Here is a 17,705-nt window from a genome sequence, read left to right as displayed (position 1 = left end):
GTACAGTTATACACAAAAGACAATTAAGCAGAAAAGGAAACATACACTCAAATGTTTGCTTGTCTTTTATTTCATGATTAATATTCACATCACTAGATAACAATTAATCACAATGAACATCTCTTTCATACCAAATTACATCTCAAATCGAAGGGGAAACAATGAACTCCTATCTATGACAGATGTCTACAATCCATTGTCTTCTGCATGCTCTTATGGTGTGCACTATGGAGAATAATACACACTACAGGTGTGCTGTAAGATGAAGCACAGCTATGGGCTCCTTGATGCTTTACAGAAGCACACTACATAACACATGCCAAAAGACAGTTACTGTTAGTCTCACATGGGGGATGTGGGAGGGATGTCTGGATGACATTCAAGGGCTGTGTGTGTCAGGTGCTGCATTTGGGAGCATGACCTTCAACCTATCCTCACAATGCCTGGTTCCTGATTACAGTTGGGCACTCGGTCAGCTCACCAGTGACACAAAACATTTGGAAGAATAAGCATGAAACCGGATTATTCTTTGTTCCATGTAGATTTCTAACATATAGTGAGTACAGGCCTAAGTGTAAGAGGCAGATAAAAGTGTTAATTTATTCCTCTACAGAGTTGGAGTTGGTAATAGCACACCTTGACCAACCATTGAGATGCTAACCACCATTCCTACTGTCGAGTCAAATGTTGATTTAGGGCTCTATTCAATCAGAGGCGCTTTAGCCGACATCCGCATAGTGTCGGAGGTGGAACTGTGTTAGAGCTGTCAAATCCACAAGTGGCTCTCTTATACCTAAGGCGGACATTGCCATTGGCTGCACGGTCAAATTATTAATAGAAATCCCATGCAGCATTGTTTACAACTTCAAACACTGGAATGTGATGTAATCTACACCTCGATTAGGATGATGGAAATCCTCATTTTGTTGAATGATTTTTTTATTTGAGCGTAATTATTTTTATATATATTATACATGTTCTCACTCTGAACTTCTAATGCGAGTGGGGGGTGTGGGTGTGGCTTCCTGATTATGATTGCAAGAGCAGCTGGTCAATAATTTGACAGCTCCAACCCAGTTTCCTTCTCCGACACCACCAAAACATTCGCTATGCAGGTGTCTGCTTTCGCTGGTTAACGCTTGATCTGATTGAATCTAGGCCTTAGTATGTGTCCTATTGTGATTTTTAAAACAAAACAAAAAGTTCATACATATGATATTCATGTCTTGCATCTTTAATACATTACATTTTAAAAACATTCTTGTACTTCAGCCCTTTCTGAAAAAGGCAGACTCCAGAAAGAAAACACTCTCTGAAAATGGGTTCATGGATGTGAAATACATTTGTCAACATCCATAAAGACCCTAATATCAATACCTATTTGTTTTCTTGTGGTGATAAAAACATGTGGTTGTCTATTTACAAACGACTGTGTGAAGACTGGTGAAAGGATGGCGTTGCAAGCAGTGGTTAAGCGTTGGAAAGGTGAGTGTTAATAAACGTGACGTCTAACAGGCACAAGGAGAACAGACAGAGTGAGTGATCATCGTCCCAAAGCGCGACACCAAAGTCCACTAACGTGACCAGTGAGCAAGGTTACCAGCAAGGAGACTAAAAGACAAATCTGTTCATCCAATCATGCCAACAGTTCTAACATACTGTAGAGCTCAAACATAAAATGTACATACCACTGTGCATTCAAAGTGCTTTCATCAGTGTAAGACTTATGCTTCAGGAAGAATTCAATTCATTCCAGTTTTTTAACTAACCATGGGAATCTTGGGGGGAAAGAATACTTGTAAATATCATAAGGTGCTTTTTCTTTCATTCTCGATATTTTGATATCTTGCTCTTTGATTATCTCTGCCATTGACGATCCCTATTATTTCCTCCACTGCAGTACACACACTCAAATAGATTCAGATTACACCTTACTGACATCAAGCAGCATCATATCATTACAGTACATAACAATAACTCAAAATAAAAGGGTTTTAGGGTGGGACATAAAGATCATTTTTTGGGAACTATACACCTGTTACAGTTCAGCCACAGATTTTGACTAACCCAAGATATACCACCGATGTTGTTTCCAATGAGAGCAAATGAAGCATATTGAGCAGAACAAGCAAAGAGCTGGGCAGAGCTAAGCACGAATTAGCGAGATCCTATTGGCGCGTTCGAGCATGTATTTGCATATTTCCGTTAGAGAACTCCTACTCTGTGAATTTGCGATTGTGCAATTACTCAATTTGCCCTTGTAATCCTTCTAAACAATGCCATTTATTTTTTAGAAAGGGTGAAGTCTAAAAAAACTTTGTCTACTCTGTTCTTAACAGATGTTAGTTTTGGGAACAGAAAACTGTATTGAGATTGAATGTTTCATCTATGACAAAATTAGCAGGTTTCGTCTAGCTCCATATTCTCCCACTTCCTGCCACTGGACTTCCTCTCGTCACAATATTTGGTGGTGAGAAGAAGTTATAAAGGGATGGTTCAGATTTATACATCCTGTGAGAGATCTGGTTCATGTGTGGTTCAGCCTTGAGAATCTACAAGGCACAATTACACATTAATATCTGGGGCCCTGATCCCTCTAGTTGGAGGTGCAATGGGGTGCCCTCGACCTTGATCCAGCAACACACCACTAATCTGACAAACTCCACAGACATGCCTAAATGTTGATCACAACATACTACACACACACACTGAATCCTAATTCATAGTCATGTAATGTTATACAATTCCACCAACCTCTTTACAGAACCGACAGCAAGTTAATCTGAGTAATTAGCTTATTTGTTTAAAAAAAAAAAAAAAAAAATGCTCCAATAAGCAATTGTGCGCTATTGTTACACAATAATGTCACTTTTCACAGTGGAACCAATAGCATAAGCAGCCATTCAAATGAATTCATATTTAACAGTGGAGTAGTTGAGAAGACTGAAAATATACAATTGTCACATTGGAGATCAATTTATGACTGTCTTTGTTCGTCACAAACTTCTCCTGATATTGACTTAAAATTGTGAATACATTGTTAAATGTATCTATCTAAATCTTGCTTTCCTTCAAAATGGCTTTCTATTCGTCTTCCCTGTCCCAACGATTTGACCAACACTACAGAGACTTGATCACTGGGGGACAACACAAACAGCATTGGAGTATCTTCACTCTCCTGGTGCAATCATAAGCCTTTCCTCACTCTGTTTGCTGCCTCTTGCTTACTATTTTGTCCTGTCCCAGGCATCCAGTCTCTTTGCACAGACCCTGCGGGGGTTTGTCTCTCTCTCTCTCTCTCTGACTGTACCTTACTGTAGTACACATGTGCGGTGATGTGTGTGTATGAGAAAGTTGTATCCTCAGCAAAGACCACTCACTGTATTGCTTTCAGAGAGATGTAACAGTAAAAGGAAAAAGGGTATATTATGATGAAACGACATAACAACACATCAGCTCATTGTTACAATAATTTACGAAAACACAATACAGATTTTTTTAAAGAGATGTTAAATATCCTACTGTTTGAAACAGCCTACTAGTTTCTTGTTGTTGAGAGTGCTGTGGGCAAATCACAAGTTTACAAAGGGTTATCTAGACATACTGGATTGGTTAAGAGAGGGAGTGGCATATTAGCCCCTGTTCATTGGGATGACATGACAATCCCACATGCTCACAATAAGGGGTGCTTCACTAATCGCCATTGTATAATGTACTGTATACAACTCAAGTGAAATCTGGGGTCCCAACAGTACAAGGGGAGTTATGCTCATCCAGAGAGATAGGTACAGTAAGGAAGGTGTTACGTCTAGGGTAAGGCCTGTCACATAGATTGTGATGGTCTGACGTAAAAGACATACTAATATACAGTGTAACAGTGAAGGTGTTTGTGATTTGCATCGAGGTGGCACTACGTATAAGAACAGAAATTATAGGCTGGAACAAAAGAAGCCGGCAGTATAATAAGTTTCACTCTGCGCTGACATAACTTTAACAGAACACTGAGGGTCTAGATTCTAGAACATTCACTCTGAGGTCATACTACTCCCCTTATATCACAGCAAGTTAAGCCAGGGCAATTCAGAAGAGACCAAACCCCACTGTACAGTAAGAGCTTGTCTATCTATCTGAACTCTGGTCTCTATACTTTAATACTGGCTCCTCTGAGACCAGAAGACTAGGACAGATATTCCACAAGGACAGAGAGTAGTGATGAGATACAGTATGGTAAAAGGAGAGGTAAAAGGTCAAATGAAGGTGCTGGAGGAAGTTGGAATGTGCTAAAGAAGTCCCTGTCCTGCTAGCATTCAGTAGTTGTCCCCCTGCCTCATGTCTGGGTGACGAGGGTCTGGGTTGGAGCTGGAGGGTGTGGAGGAGAAAGCTGGCGGACCCCAGAGAAACACTGTGAGAGGTGCTGCGATGAGGGTGAGGGGTGGCTGCCAATCGGGGTGGGCCGGGAGATGATGTCGGCGCCGTGGTTCGTGCGAGCCCGTGCACACTTGCGAAAGCTCAGCTTGTAAGACTCAATCTGCTGGCAGATAAACAGAGTGGGACACAGGAAGCAATGGAGAAAAGGGGAGCAAAATAAGAGGAGAAAGAGTAGAGGGAGTTAACTGGTTAGATTAATGGCATCAAATAACATACACATTTTTTGAATACACTATTTGCAGGAGGCAAAAAACTTGCCTACTTCACAACAATCAGTTATCTATAATCTGAGCACTCAGCAGTGACATGAAACCCAATAAGTAATGCGAGACAGGCAACAGAGGTAATCTCAAAGTTAATGCTCTGAGTGCATGACAGAGAAAGTGAGATTTCAGAAAGACCACAGGTTGTTTGTTGAGGCAAGAGGCACCTACTTGTCTCAGGGATGCGTTTGTCCATGCCTATCGGGTCTCGCAGCCCATCACCCCCAAAGGGATTAGGGTGAGGTGTGGCCTCCTTATGTCCGTTCTCCTTAGCCATACTTCTTGCCCCTGTGGCTGGAGCTCCACCAGGGGGAGATGTTTTCCCCCCAGCCTGGAAATACGTGAGCAGTAGGGTTTAGACATGAGAATCAGACACACACTGAGGTAAATGACCATAATAATATGTTAATTAAAAAAGTGTGTATGAATTCCTATAAGTTCAATGATCTTTTCATTACAGGTTGTGTTGCTAATGAAAGACTGGGTATTCATTAATGCCATCTAGTGGACAAACAGGTTAAAGCACAATGACGCAACTTGTTTTAAAAGGATGAAATTGCTCTCTGTATGTAGTCAACCAGCATGTTCAAATGAGACGTTTCCACCACAACAACCTCAAACATCCTGTCTTTGTGTGTTGCGCAATAAATAATGACTTTAGAACTTTAAGCTTTCGGAAATGTATTTGAATAAAACCTTCAAGACCAAATCCTGGTTAGGTAAAACATGTAAATAACTACGTGACTACAAGAGAATGGTGACCTTACCTTGTTTTGTCCATCCTCTGCCTCAAGGCCAATATTGTCCATTGACCCCACCTTGGGCTTGCCATTACCATTGGCCTTAGCCTCAATCTTCACATCTCCACCCCCTGTAGTGGACACACCTTAGTGGCGTGAGAAGGTAAGTCATTTGATATAGGAGGCTTCCCAAATGGAACCCTATTACCTATATGGTCCACTCTTTTTGAGCAGGCCTAATGAGACTCTGGTCAAAAGTAGTGTACTATGTAGGGGATAGGGTGCCATTTGGGATGCAGTCTTCATTTCCAAAATCATCAGATGTCTACCTGGCTTGTGCTTGATGTTGTCCTTAGAGCCACACTTGGAGGTCACTTTGCTCAAGTCCACCTTCTTATGCTGAATCTGGACCTGAATGCACCCAAACAACACAACACAAATGTTGAAGTATGAATGGCAAAGATGAAACAACACCCAATCTGAAATTCTCACACAATGCCTTGAATCACTTTCACCCATCAGTATAACACTGATTATGAAATTTTAGTAGTCTACTGTAAAGTGGAGAAGTGGGTATTTTAAGTATCCATTTAAATTGATTTTGTTTTCACTAAATAAGGAAATGTAATACTTGTTGCAATGTAAAAGAGAGTGAAAGAGACAGAGGCAGATAGAAAGCTAGTATCTCTTCAGCTGGTTAGCTGGGTGAGACAGTTTGCACAAACAGCACAGCATTCGGACCTCACATTATAACTTAGGCTGGCCAATGGGGCTGACCATAGAATTAGAATGACTAGAACGTTAGGACATTACTCTGTTAGAAATGGGGCGGACTTCCTTTTAGTCCAATCGAACATGTTAGTGGGATATGGGGAACGAGGCAGCAGCCACATGGGAGCCCCATGTGTTGTACTTACATTCCCTCCACCAGGGACATGCTTGATATTATCCTTGGAGCCACAGCGGGAGGTGATATGGCTGAAGTCCAGTTTTTTGTGGACTATCATAACCTACAAAGAAGCACAGTAGCAGTGGGAACGGTTCACTACGGTGAGTCTAGAATTAGTGGAGGGTGGTGGAGAAGCAGCCAGGATGAAAAGTGAAAGCAATCTAAAAAGCATACAGTATGTTGTTAACTCATTCTTACACATAGTAAGTAAAACCAGTCACACAACAGTCAGAATGCTGGCTGGTCAGTATTTACATACAAATTAGCTCAACTATCATCCAATTCTAGATGTGGCTGATCAAAGTAGATAACTATTGCAGTGTTTATGAACAAAAATAATATACGCACGCACGCACGCACGCACGCACACACACACACACACACACCCACACACACACACTAGCCAGCCAGTCAGCCAGCCAGCCATCTCTTCCCTGATATCAATTTCTGATTTCAAAACACCGTCACTTTGCGAAGGAACCGACCTGCAGTTCAAAAACCTTGAATGAAAAGCACTAATCTGTTTTCACCATTAATTTTTTGCTTGGTATACTGAGATGCCTGGTGTTTAAATTAGTTTGAGGCTCTGTGACGCAGGTAGCATCTCAGACGGGCTGAGTCACCCTCTAAAACACTAGCCCACAGCCAAGGTCTGTTATTTCCAACTGCTTGCTCACACTGCCTCAAGCTCAGATCTTACTGAACTCAACTCACAGGTGTTGGACAACCAGAGGCTTCTCTGCTATATCACTCAGCTGATGAGAAGACAGAAGCAAGTGCTTCCCACATTTCCCCCCAAAATGACATCTGATGACGTTGAATCAACATGGAAAACTGACTGAATTTGCAAAAAGTTGTGTATTTTTTCACCCATCTGTTAACCTAAATCCAATGACATTTTTTGTTGATTTCACATTGAAATTCACGTTAGTTGACATCTCAATTTAAATCAAAACTAGACGTTGAAAGTATGTCTGTGCCCAGTGGGTTGTTTCTGAATTGCTTATCTTACCATTATAATCCTTCATTGAATCATACTGATATGACTTTAAAAATGGTTTAGGGTAAATTACGTAAAAGTAAACCCAGATGAATAAGAGCAGTGGTGTTGGTTACACTATGAACCTAAAAGCCTTCCAGGGCCTCTCAAATACTCAAGCTCAGGGACCTTTGAAATGTACCAGGTGTGAGGACCAGCGCAGGACAATGGTCACTGTGGTGTTATTTCACGAGGAGGTTCATTAGGTTTCTGTGCCAAATAACTGGGATGGGTAGTGCCATGATTGTAGAGGTTAGATGGATGACGGCAAGGTCAATTCCTGTCTGTCTGTTTTTCTGTCTGTCAGTTAAGCTGCGCATTTCAGGGGAGACAGAGACTTGGAGTACACTGTCCACAACTATTCACATGTTATACCGGAAAGCAACAGTCTATCATGAAGAGGAAGAAAAGGTGAGGATGTGCATGACTGGGAGTATGTTAGACTGGGAGTATGCTAGACTGGGAGTGTGTTATACTGGGAGTATGTTAGACTGGGAGTGTGTTAGACTGGGAGTGTGTTAGACTGGGAGTATGCTAGACTGGGAGTGTGTTATACTGGGAGTATGTTAGACTGGGAGTGTGTTAGACTGGGAGTGTGTTAGACTGGGAGTGTGTTAGACTGGGAGTGTGTTAGACTGGGAGTGTGCGATGTGTCTGTATGTGTTTGTGTGTGTACAGATAGGTTCAAATAGTCAGTGGACAAAAAAGGTCCACTTATGTAATTTCCTTCAGTGTGATATTGAAGGAGAGAGAGTGGTTGAGCACATGGGTGAGAATGAGCAAGGGGTGTGTGATGATGGCGATGGTAGGGACTCACCTTGCCCTGGCCGTCTTTGGATTGGGAACCCCCCGCCGTGGAGACCTGAGGGGAGACAACCACCCCTGGGTCAATATCAGGAGACAAGGCTGCCCTGGGCCCTGGGTCAGTACCACCAGTCAGGGCTCAGGATAATGTGGTGTGGTGTACGGATGGAGGGAACTGCTCTGCTTTAAGGCTACAACACCGGTCTGTGTGACTGACAGGTTTCAAACCCAGGTCTCCTGCATCCCAGAAGAGTGCATTGGCTCGAAACAATGTGTTGAGAATTTGTTTTTATGGAGACCCCCTTTTGCATACATCACTGTGACAGGTAAACTTTTGTGGATGGACACTGTCACAACCTATGAGTGAAGGGAGCTGTCAGTTGTAATGTAGAGAGATGAGAGAGAGAAAAAAGAGAGATAAGAGAGAAAATAAAAAGTTACGGAGAGGATAAGAGAGAAATAAAGGGGAGAGAACAGAGAGAGAAACAGAAAGGCATAAGTAGGGGTAGCATGCATTGTGCCACTATTTAGTTGAGAAAGCCATAAATGTTGGTAATGACTAATGAGAGGGTGGTATAAGACCGTGTTATATGGTAGCAGTGGAGAGGTGAGGAGGTTTTTGATAATAAGGAATTTGTATGATGTTGAATGAGAATTTGCTTGTGACAAAACCCCTGCCTTGAATGGCATTTGACAGCATTGAAGGCATGATAGATCTGTCAACACACAAACGTCTACGTCTGATGTCGGTCCACTTAAATATGCCTCTTTCCCAAAGCTTTCATGTACAGTACATCTCTACCCCACGTTAGCGCACCTTGCCACCGGTAGACTGGTACTTCATGTTGTCTGTGGAGCCGATCTTGGAGCGCACATTCTTCAGGTCCGGCAGGGGTGCGTTGATGGGCCTGGGAGTCCTAGGAGCTCTGGGTACAGGTGGCTTCCTCTCCATAGCCGTCTGCTTGGGCACCGGGGGTTTGGTGATGCGTCGGCGAGGTTGCTCCCCGTTGGTTGCAGGAGTGCTTGGAGCAGTAGCAGAAGTGTGAGGTACCCTGGGCTTGGCTGGGGCGGTGATAGAAATAGACAAAGGGCATGAGGAACCATACCCTCTAAGGGCTGGAGCTGAGTACACACACAAACAATAACAACAATGATTCACTAGGGAACAATGGGCTGGAAGCTAACTAGTCCCCAGGGGAGAGGATAAGGAACCACACTACTACTAACTACAGACAGTAGATACTGTGGTCTCTGGTAGTGGGTTTTCCAAGGCTGTGTCAGCAGCCTCTGATTCGATGACTAATGAATATCTCAGAGGAGGACGTGACGGGCCTGAGGCGTCAGTCAGTGTTTTCAGGAACTGGAGCTACTGTTGAGACTAAGTGTCCATCTCCCTCTATGTCCCTGTCTGTCTCCTAGCATCACTTACCCACTGCACTTGTCTCTCTCTGTGTAGTCATAACGACACTGTCAAGAGAGATTATAACAGACGACACTTGTCTGTCCTTACAATTTCAAAGAACACATTCAACTCCAGGGTATTTTAGTTGTATAATGAGATACTTGGGTTAGATTGTGCATGTTGCCTCGTTGTTACCTGGTGTTGTCTTCAGCGTAGTAGGCTTCTTCATGTCACCTGGCTTGATATCAGTCTTGGGAACTGTAGGGTAGAGAACATAACCAAGCTCCCCTTACATGATTGAGACTAGTGGACATTGTATTCATTTAGGGATGACTAAGGAATTCTGACGTTGGCTTTTTGAATATCACCATCATCAAGAATAAAGTACCTTACAGCATGTCAGCTTGCACTATACAGTTAGGAGTTGGTGCTCACCTGTGTTGCGGCGCAGAGAGGGGGCATTAGCAGAGGGGCGTGGACCAGCAGGTTTAGTAGTGGCGGTAGTAGAGGAACTGTTGTTATTGGCCGTGCCGTTGGCCTTTGGCACAGGAGGACGTCTGTCAGAAGTGCCGTTTTCCGGAGTCTGAGTAAGCAAACAGGAAATCAGAGAAGGGTGTGGTGTGGAAGAGAGCGCTGGACATAGAGAGGGTTGGTTGGGAGAGGCAACTAGAGGTGTAAGGGAGATGGAGAAGGCTGAGGGAAAAGTTAGATAGGTGTGTGATAAAAAACACACCAAATGGAAGTTGATTAAGCAATTATGGGAGTAAAGATTGGAAACAGAAAGGAGATATTGGAAATGCATGCTGGGATCTTCAGGGAGGTTATAGAAAATATTCAGCTGGTAGGACTAAATGGTGAAGAGACCGGACAGAGGTTAAAGTGGTCCACAAACTGTGAGTGAGAGTCAGAAGGTGGACACTGGACAGTTATATAGCAGAGCCAAACAAAGGGAAGGGGGACAAGGTGCCAACCACAAGAGGGAAGGCCAGTGAGCACAGACAGGAGTGAGGGAAGTGGGAGGGGACTCACCTTGAACTTGGTGGCTGTAGGGGTTTGACTGTTAGCGGCAGTTGGCCGCTTGGTGCCAGCTGTGGGAGTGGTTGCCTTGGTAACAGGACTTTTTTTATTGGCAGAACTGGAGGTGGGGGCGGAACGTTTTAGGGGGGCAGCTGCATCCCCAGTGGACAGAGAGGTGGGCCGTGTTTTGACAGAGTTTGGTTTGGTTGACCCAACAGCAGGCTGTACAACAACGTCACACGATGAAGGAAAAAATAAGAAAACCAAAAGCATACAACAGAGGACAGGCAGCATGGTAAAGCAGCAGAGGACAGGCAGCATGGTAAAGCAGCAGAGGACAGGCAGCATGGTAAAGCAGCAGAGGACAGGCAGCATGGTAAAGCAGCAGAGGACAGGCAGCATGGTAAAGCAACAGAGGACAGGCAGCATGGTAAAGCAGCAGAGGACAGGCAGCATGGTAAAGCAGCAGAGGACAGGCAGCATGGTAAAGCAGCAGAGGACAGGCAGCATGGTAAAGCAACAGAGGACAGGCAGCATGGTAAAGCAGCAGAGGACAGGCAGCATGGTAAAGCAGCAGAGGACAGGCAGCATGGTAAAGCAGCAGAGGACAGGCAGCATGGTAAAGCAACAGAGGACAGGCAGCATGGTAAAGCAGCAGAGGACAGGCAGCATGGTAAAGCAACATAGGACAGGCAGCATGGTAAAGCAACATAGGACAGGCAGCATGGTAAAGCAGCAGAGGACAGGCAGCATGGTAAAGCAGCAGAGGACAGGCAGCATGGTAAAGCAGCAGAGGACAGGCAGCATGGTAAAGCAACAGAGGACAGGCAGCATGGTAAAGCAACAGAGGACAGGCAGCATGGTAAAGCAGCAGAGGACATGCAGCATGGCAAAGCAACAGAGGACAGGCAGCATGTTAAAGCAGTAGAGGACATGCAGCATGTTACATTATCAGAGGACAGGCAGCATGGCAAAGCAACAGAGGACAGGCAGCATGTTACATTATCAGAGAACAGGCAGCATGGTAAAGCAGCAGAGGACAGGCAGCAGGGTAAAGCAGCAGAGGACAGGCAGCATGGTAAAGCAGCAGAGGACAGGCAGCATGGTAAGGTAGCAGAGGACAGGCAGCATGGTAAAGCAGCAGAGGACAGGCAGCATGGTAAAGCAACAGAGGACAGGCAGCATGGTAAAGCAGCAGAGGACAGGCAGCATGGTAAAGCAGCAGAGGACAGGCAGCATGGTAAAGCAACAGAGGACAGGCAGCATGGTAAAGCAGCAGAGGACAGGCAGCATGGTAAAGCAGCAGAGGACAGGCAGCATGGTAAAGCAGCAGAGGACAGGCAGCATGGTAAAGCAACAGAGGACAGGCAGCATGGTAAAGCAGCAGAGGACAGGCAGCATGGTAAAGCAGCAGAGGACAGGCAGCATGGTAAAGCAACAGAGGACAGGCAGCATGGTAAAGCAGCAGAGGACAGGCAGCATGGTAAAGCAGCAGAGGACAGGCAGCATGGTAAAGCAGCAGAGGACAGGCAGCATGGTAAAGCAGCAGAGGCTGCATTCACTATAAACCACAAATCATAATCAAACCAGGAGCATCAGCAGAGTAAGTTCTAGTAGCGGGCTAGATAACCCTTTTACATTTGAAATAGCACATAAGCGCATGCACACACACACACACACACACACACACACACACACACACACACACACACACACACACACACACACACACACACACACACACACACACACACACACTAGAGATGGCAGTGACAGTTGCAGAAGCAGCTTGCACTGAAATGAATGGTAACATTGTCCCAGCCTTTCCCTGACCTACCTTGGCCTTACTGTCTGGGCTGGTGAGGTCCTGCTTGCTTCCGATGGTTGTTGGGGACTTTGCAGTACCTTTCCCAGCCTTTTCATTCTTCTGAACTTTAACCATCTTGTCCGTTTTCTCTCCATTTTCTTTCTTCTCCATCTTCTCATCTTTGTTGGTCTTCTCTGGCTTGTCCACTTTTTCATTTTTAACATTTTTCTCTGTCTTATCAATCTTCTCTTCATCTTTGAGGATCTCAGATTTGTTTGTCTTGTCAGCATTGACTTTCTTAGATTGATCTTCTTTCTCTTTATTCTCCATCTTCTCCATCTTGTCCGACTTCTCGGTCTTATCAAACATGTTCAAGTTATCCATCTTGGGGACGAAATCAGCCTTCTCTTGTTTGTCCTTATTTTCTGCTTTCACTGTAGAGAGACAAAAATACACATATATTGATATATAGAGAAAACCCACAATACTGTATGTCATGAAATAAGACCAGAATTTATCTGAGGATCAAATACAGGTAGAGAAACCTTTCATAGCGCCAGTGTTGCTTTCAGCCATGAGCGAGAGCATATCTGTTTCAAATCATGGGAAACTGTGCTCAGATGGAAGCTGACAACATGGTTCATGGCTTTCAACTATCCACAACACTAAATTACCATATGTTCCTTGACATTTGCGACACCCAGTGTTGTCGTTGAGGAGGGGATGAAGGGCGTGAAACCGTCAATGATCTGACATATCAGTTCACTTTATGTTCCACTGACAAACAGCAATGTGTGTTATTAACCGAACCACAGATTCAGACTGGCTTTAGCTTCAAAATCTAGCTTCAACAATACATCCAAAGAATGCCACCACTGTACATGGACAACAGCACTCGGTACAGATCTGCAATCTTAAGTTGATTACTCTGCTAATGCAGAGAGCTTTCCTGCGCAGCAGGAAATGCACAATTCTAGTGTATTCAAGGTTTAAAAAGGCTTCTAATTTTATCTTTAAAATGTCAGATTTGATTTGCCCTGACGAAAAATGTAACAACGCCTACAAAAATGTCCATTAATAATAATCCGCATAATAATTCCCATTTCCTGTTCCTGCAGGATTATTTTCCTACTGTGAGAAGCAGGGTCAAATGAAGAAGTGCATCTGTATATATTGCTGCTATTCAAACAAGCAGCTAAATGTCAACCCTCTAAAATTCTTTGATAGATCTTAATCACAACAGAACACCGTCGCTGGTGAGGAAATGAGAGTTAGTAGACTACAGTGACCATGGCATGCTGGTGTGGAGTCTGGGCAGGGCGACAGAAAGTCACAGAGCCCAGGGTCGAGCTGGACAGACAGAACAGCACATTGTTGGCATGGGCTCCTTATGTAACCCAGCTTCAGTGACCTCTACAGAGAGAGAGTATTCATCCTAAATGGCACTCTATTCCCTATGGAGGGGACTACGTTTGACCAAGTCAGAGTATTGCCCTACTTAGAGAATAGGGTGCCATTTGGAATACATCATGAGAGAGGAAAACCAATGTGCCAAAGAGATGAGGAAATGTGCCACAAATTAAGCTGGGTAAAAAGAAGACCCACTGCCGCAATGAAAGAATCTGCTTTTCAATGAAAATTCTGACCAATTAGTTGACTAGAGCATCCATTTTTCAAAAGAGAGTGATGGCAAATGGATTGTACATTTTTGACAGATAGATACCATTTGAACTTGTCAAACCAGATCATATTTGTCACAATGGTACAGAAACATGAGCCAATTGCAAAATCTATCAAATCATTAAGACTAAATCAGAATGGCCTTGTTGTTCTAATGGCTGGCTTTAGGAGCCCTGGTTCCAGTAACTGTCATACACTATAGCCTCTAGTATAGAGCTGTTCTGTATGTCTGGCCAGTGGTGTAAACATACACTATAGACTCTAGTATAGAGCTGTTCTATATGCCTGGCCAGTGGTGTAAACATACACTATAGACTCTAGTATAGAGCTGTTCTATATGCCTGGCCAGTGGTGTAAACACACACTATAGACTCTAGTATAGAGCTGTTCTATATGCCTGGCCAGTGGTGTAAACACACACTATAGACTCTAGTATAGAGCTGTTCTGTATGCCTGGCCTGTGGTATAAACATACACTATAGACTCTAGTATAGAGCTGTTCTATATGCCTGGCCAGTGGTGTAAACATACACTATAGAATCTAGTATAGAGCTGTTCTGTATGTCTGGCCAGTGGTGTAAACATACACTATAGACTCTAGTATAGAGCTGTTCTATATGTCTGGCCAGTGGCGTAAACACAGTGTCACATAAGGTAGAGAATGACTAACACACAGGGACATGATGGAGCAGGTGCTCATGATATTTCACTGCAGGCGACCAGCATCACACACCAGACACCCACATGAATATACAAACATACGCATTCACCCACACACACACCCACCCACACACACACACACACTATATGAAGTGAGGATGCATATCTGTCGCCAGAATTTGTCAAATGTGGAACTGTACAGTTTGTCTTTGAATGACCATGCATTGAAGAAAGGCAGAGGGATTATTTTCCGATGACCTTCATTCATGAGGTAGAAATATTACAGCAAGATCATACTGCCAGGCAGCTATACTACATGACCAAAAGTAATGCAGTGCTCGCCAAACATCTCATTCTAAAATCATGGACATTGTTAATACGGAGTTGGTCACCCCCTTTGCTGCTATAACAACCTCCACTCTTCTGGGCAGGCTTTCCACTAGATGTTGGAACATTGCTGCGGGGACTTGTTTCCATTCAGCCACAAGAGCATTAGTGAGGTCTGGCACTGATGTTCGGTGATTAGGCCTGGCTCACCGTTGGCGTTCCAATTCATCCCAAAGGTGTTCGATGGGGTTGAGGTCAGGGCTCTATGCAGGCCAGTCAAGTTCTTCCACACCAATCTCAACAAACCATTTCTGTATGGACCTCGCTTTGTGCACAGGGGCATTGTCATGCTGAAACAGGAAAGGGCCTTCCCCAAACTGTTGCCACAAAGTTGTAAGCACAGAATCATCTAGAATGTCATTGTATGCTGTGGCGTTAAGATTTCCCTTCACTGGAACTAAGTGGACTCGGCCGAACCATGAAAAACTGCCCCAGACCATTATTCCTCCTCCACAAAACTTTACAGTTGGCACTATGCATTGGGGCAGGTAGTGTTCTCCTGGCATCTGCCAAATCCAGATTCGTCCGTCGGACTGCCAGACGGTGAAGCGTGATTCATCACTCCTGGGAACGCGTTTCTACTGCTCCAGGAGTCCAATGGCGGTGAGCTTTACACCACTCCAGCCAATGCTTGGCATTGCGAATGGTGATCTTAGGCTTGTGTGCGGCTGCTCGGCCATGGAAACCCATTGCATGATGCTCCCAACAAACAGTTCTTATGTTAAAGTTGCTTCCAGAGGCAGTTTGGAACTCGGTAGTGAGTGTTGCAACCGAGGACAGACGATTTTTACGCACTATGCACTTCAGCGGTCCCGTTCTGTGAGCTTGTGTGGCCTACCACTTCGAGGCTGAGCCGTTGTAGATTCTAAACTTTTCCACTTCACAATAACAGCACATACAGCTGACAGGGGCAGAAATTTGACAAACTGACTTGTTGGAAAGGTGGCATCCTATGATGGTGCCGCGCTGAAAGTCACTGAGTATGTATGGCCGTTCTACTGCCAATGTTTGTCTATGGATATTGCATGGCTGTGTGCTAGAATTTATACACCTGTCAGCAACGGGTGCGACTGAAATAGCCGAATCCACTAATTTGAACATTTGAACTGCTAGCTCCCTACTGTTGCTAATTGAAAGATGCAGATATATATAGCCTTTTCATGATGGCGTATTTATGCGATACATAGTGATAGGCTAGCTGTAGATGAAAGAGAGCTCTAATACAGTGTTGGAGATGTCAGCTATTAACTTGATTACTCTTTTGTCGCAAATAATTTTTCTGATGCATCAGGAAATTCAACTGAGCCTCGTGAGTGGCTGAAAATGAGCAGTTCTCTTTCTCTCCATGAGGGGGCAGTGCATTCATTGGGATCAGGATTTGCTATCAAAATAATGTTCTCTCTCTCAATTGCTAGGTCCTATTACTGCTATATTCCAATGCACAAAACATTATTAAAAAAATGCAGTTATAGATATCAACAACCGTCATTTTATATAGCTTAATAGCACAAGATAGATATTGGTCTCCACTAGGCTACGACGTACATGTATATCCTAAAGTTACGAATTAACTGTCAAAATTGAGTTCAAATCGTAGGCACATAGAGGCCTACCGTGTCGGTTGGATTCTGGCCCATGCCCTTCTGGCAGAAATAACTACATCTCCCGATTGACTTGGTGTATATAGTTACCCGTGTCCTGCTTGCAACCAAAGTATTTCATGACTAAATTTGCTCTCATGTACTGAACAAGCTTATGAATGTTGGGAGGTTAATCTCCTTGGGAATGACTTACTTTGTAAAATGGACTGTGTTTTAAGGACTCGTGCACAGATACAGGAAAACCAATAAACTTAAAAAAAAAAAAAATGTTTTTAACATTTATTCAAAATTACAAGTGTTGATGTCTCCACATGTTTCTGGTTTTGAGGCTTGGGCATCTGGTGACTGCAGTTCATCTGTCTAATCCCCTGCAAGGAGAGAGAAAGGAATCAATAATATTACAATGCTGTATTCATTTAATTGATATATTCCTGTTTGATATGCATTCATATAATTATAGTCAACAAAAATATAAACGCAACATGCAATAATTTCAATGATTTTACTGAGTTACAGTTCATATAAGGAGATCAGCCAATTTAAATAAATTCATTAGGCCCAATCTATGGATTTCACATCACTCGGCATAGGCCAACCCACTTGGGAGCCAGGCCCACCCACTGGGGAACCAGGCCCACCCACTGGGGAACCAGGCCCAGCCAATTAAAATGTGTTTTTTTCCCCCACAAAAGGGCTATATTACAGACAGAAATACTCCTCAGTTTCATCAGCTGACCAGTTAGTTGATTGGTCTCAGACAATCCTGCAGGTGAAGAAGCTGGATGTGGAGGTCCTGGGCTGGCGTGGTTACACGTGGTCTGCGGTTGTGAGGCCGGTTGGACGTACTGCCAAATTCTCTAAAATGACGTTGGAAAAGGCTTATGGTAGAGAAATAAACATTAAATTCTCTGGAAACAGCTCTGGGGGA

General features: G+C 43.8%; 1 protein-coding gene across 7 annotated transcripts in view; it reads right to left on the bottom strand.

The window, feature by feature from the left end:
• Nucleotides 1-52: 52 nt before the first annotated feature.
• Nucleotides 53-17,705, bottom strand: part of map4l (microtubule associated protein 4 like) — a 70,584-nt gene continuing 52,931 nt past the window's right edge. Inside the window, exons 7-17 of one of the 7 annotated variants that reach the window (XM_045694141.2) lie at nt 12,480-12,883; nt 10,655-10,864; nt 10,061-10,208; nt 9,821-9,883; nt 9,041-9,285; nt 8,237-8,281; nt 6,349-6,441; nt 5,761-5,842; nt 5,459-5,577; nt 4,863-5,022; nt 53-4,531 (exon numbers count right to left, since the gene is read on the bottom strand). In XM_045694141.2, coding sequence (XP_045550097.2) covers nt 4,524-4,531; nt 4,863-5,022; nt 5,459-5,577; nt 5,761-5,842; nt 6,349-6,441; nt 8,237-8,281; nt 9,041-9,285; nt 9,821-9,883; nt 10,061-10,208; nt 10,655-10,864; nt 12,480-12,883 — 1,577 coding nt within the window. In that variant the 3' untranslated portion in view covers nt 53-4,523. The remainder of the gene's footprint in view (nt 4,532-4,862; nt 5,023-5,458; nt 5,578-5,760; nt 5,843-6,348; nt 6,442-8,236; nt 8,282-9,040; nt 9,286-9,820; nt 9,884-10,060; nt 10,209-10,654; nt 10,865-12,479; nt 12,884-17,705) is intronic. The other 6 variants (XM_014140323.3, XM_014140322.3, XM_014140324.3 and 3 more) reach the window with 6 other exon arrangements.

This window comes from Salmo salar, chromosome 14, assembly GCF_965601325.2.
Source record: "Salmo salar chromosome 14, fSalSal1, whole genome shotgun sequence".
NCBI classification, from domain to species: Eukaryota; Metazoa; Chordata; class Actinopteri; order Salmoniformes; family Salmonidae; genus Salmo; species Salmo salar.
The sequence above is the reverse complement of the archived record's forward strand: the minus strand, read 5'-3'. Positions and strand labels throughout refer to the sequence as shown.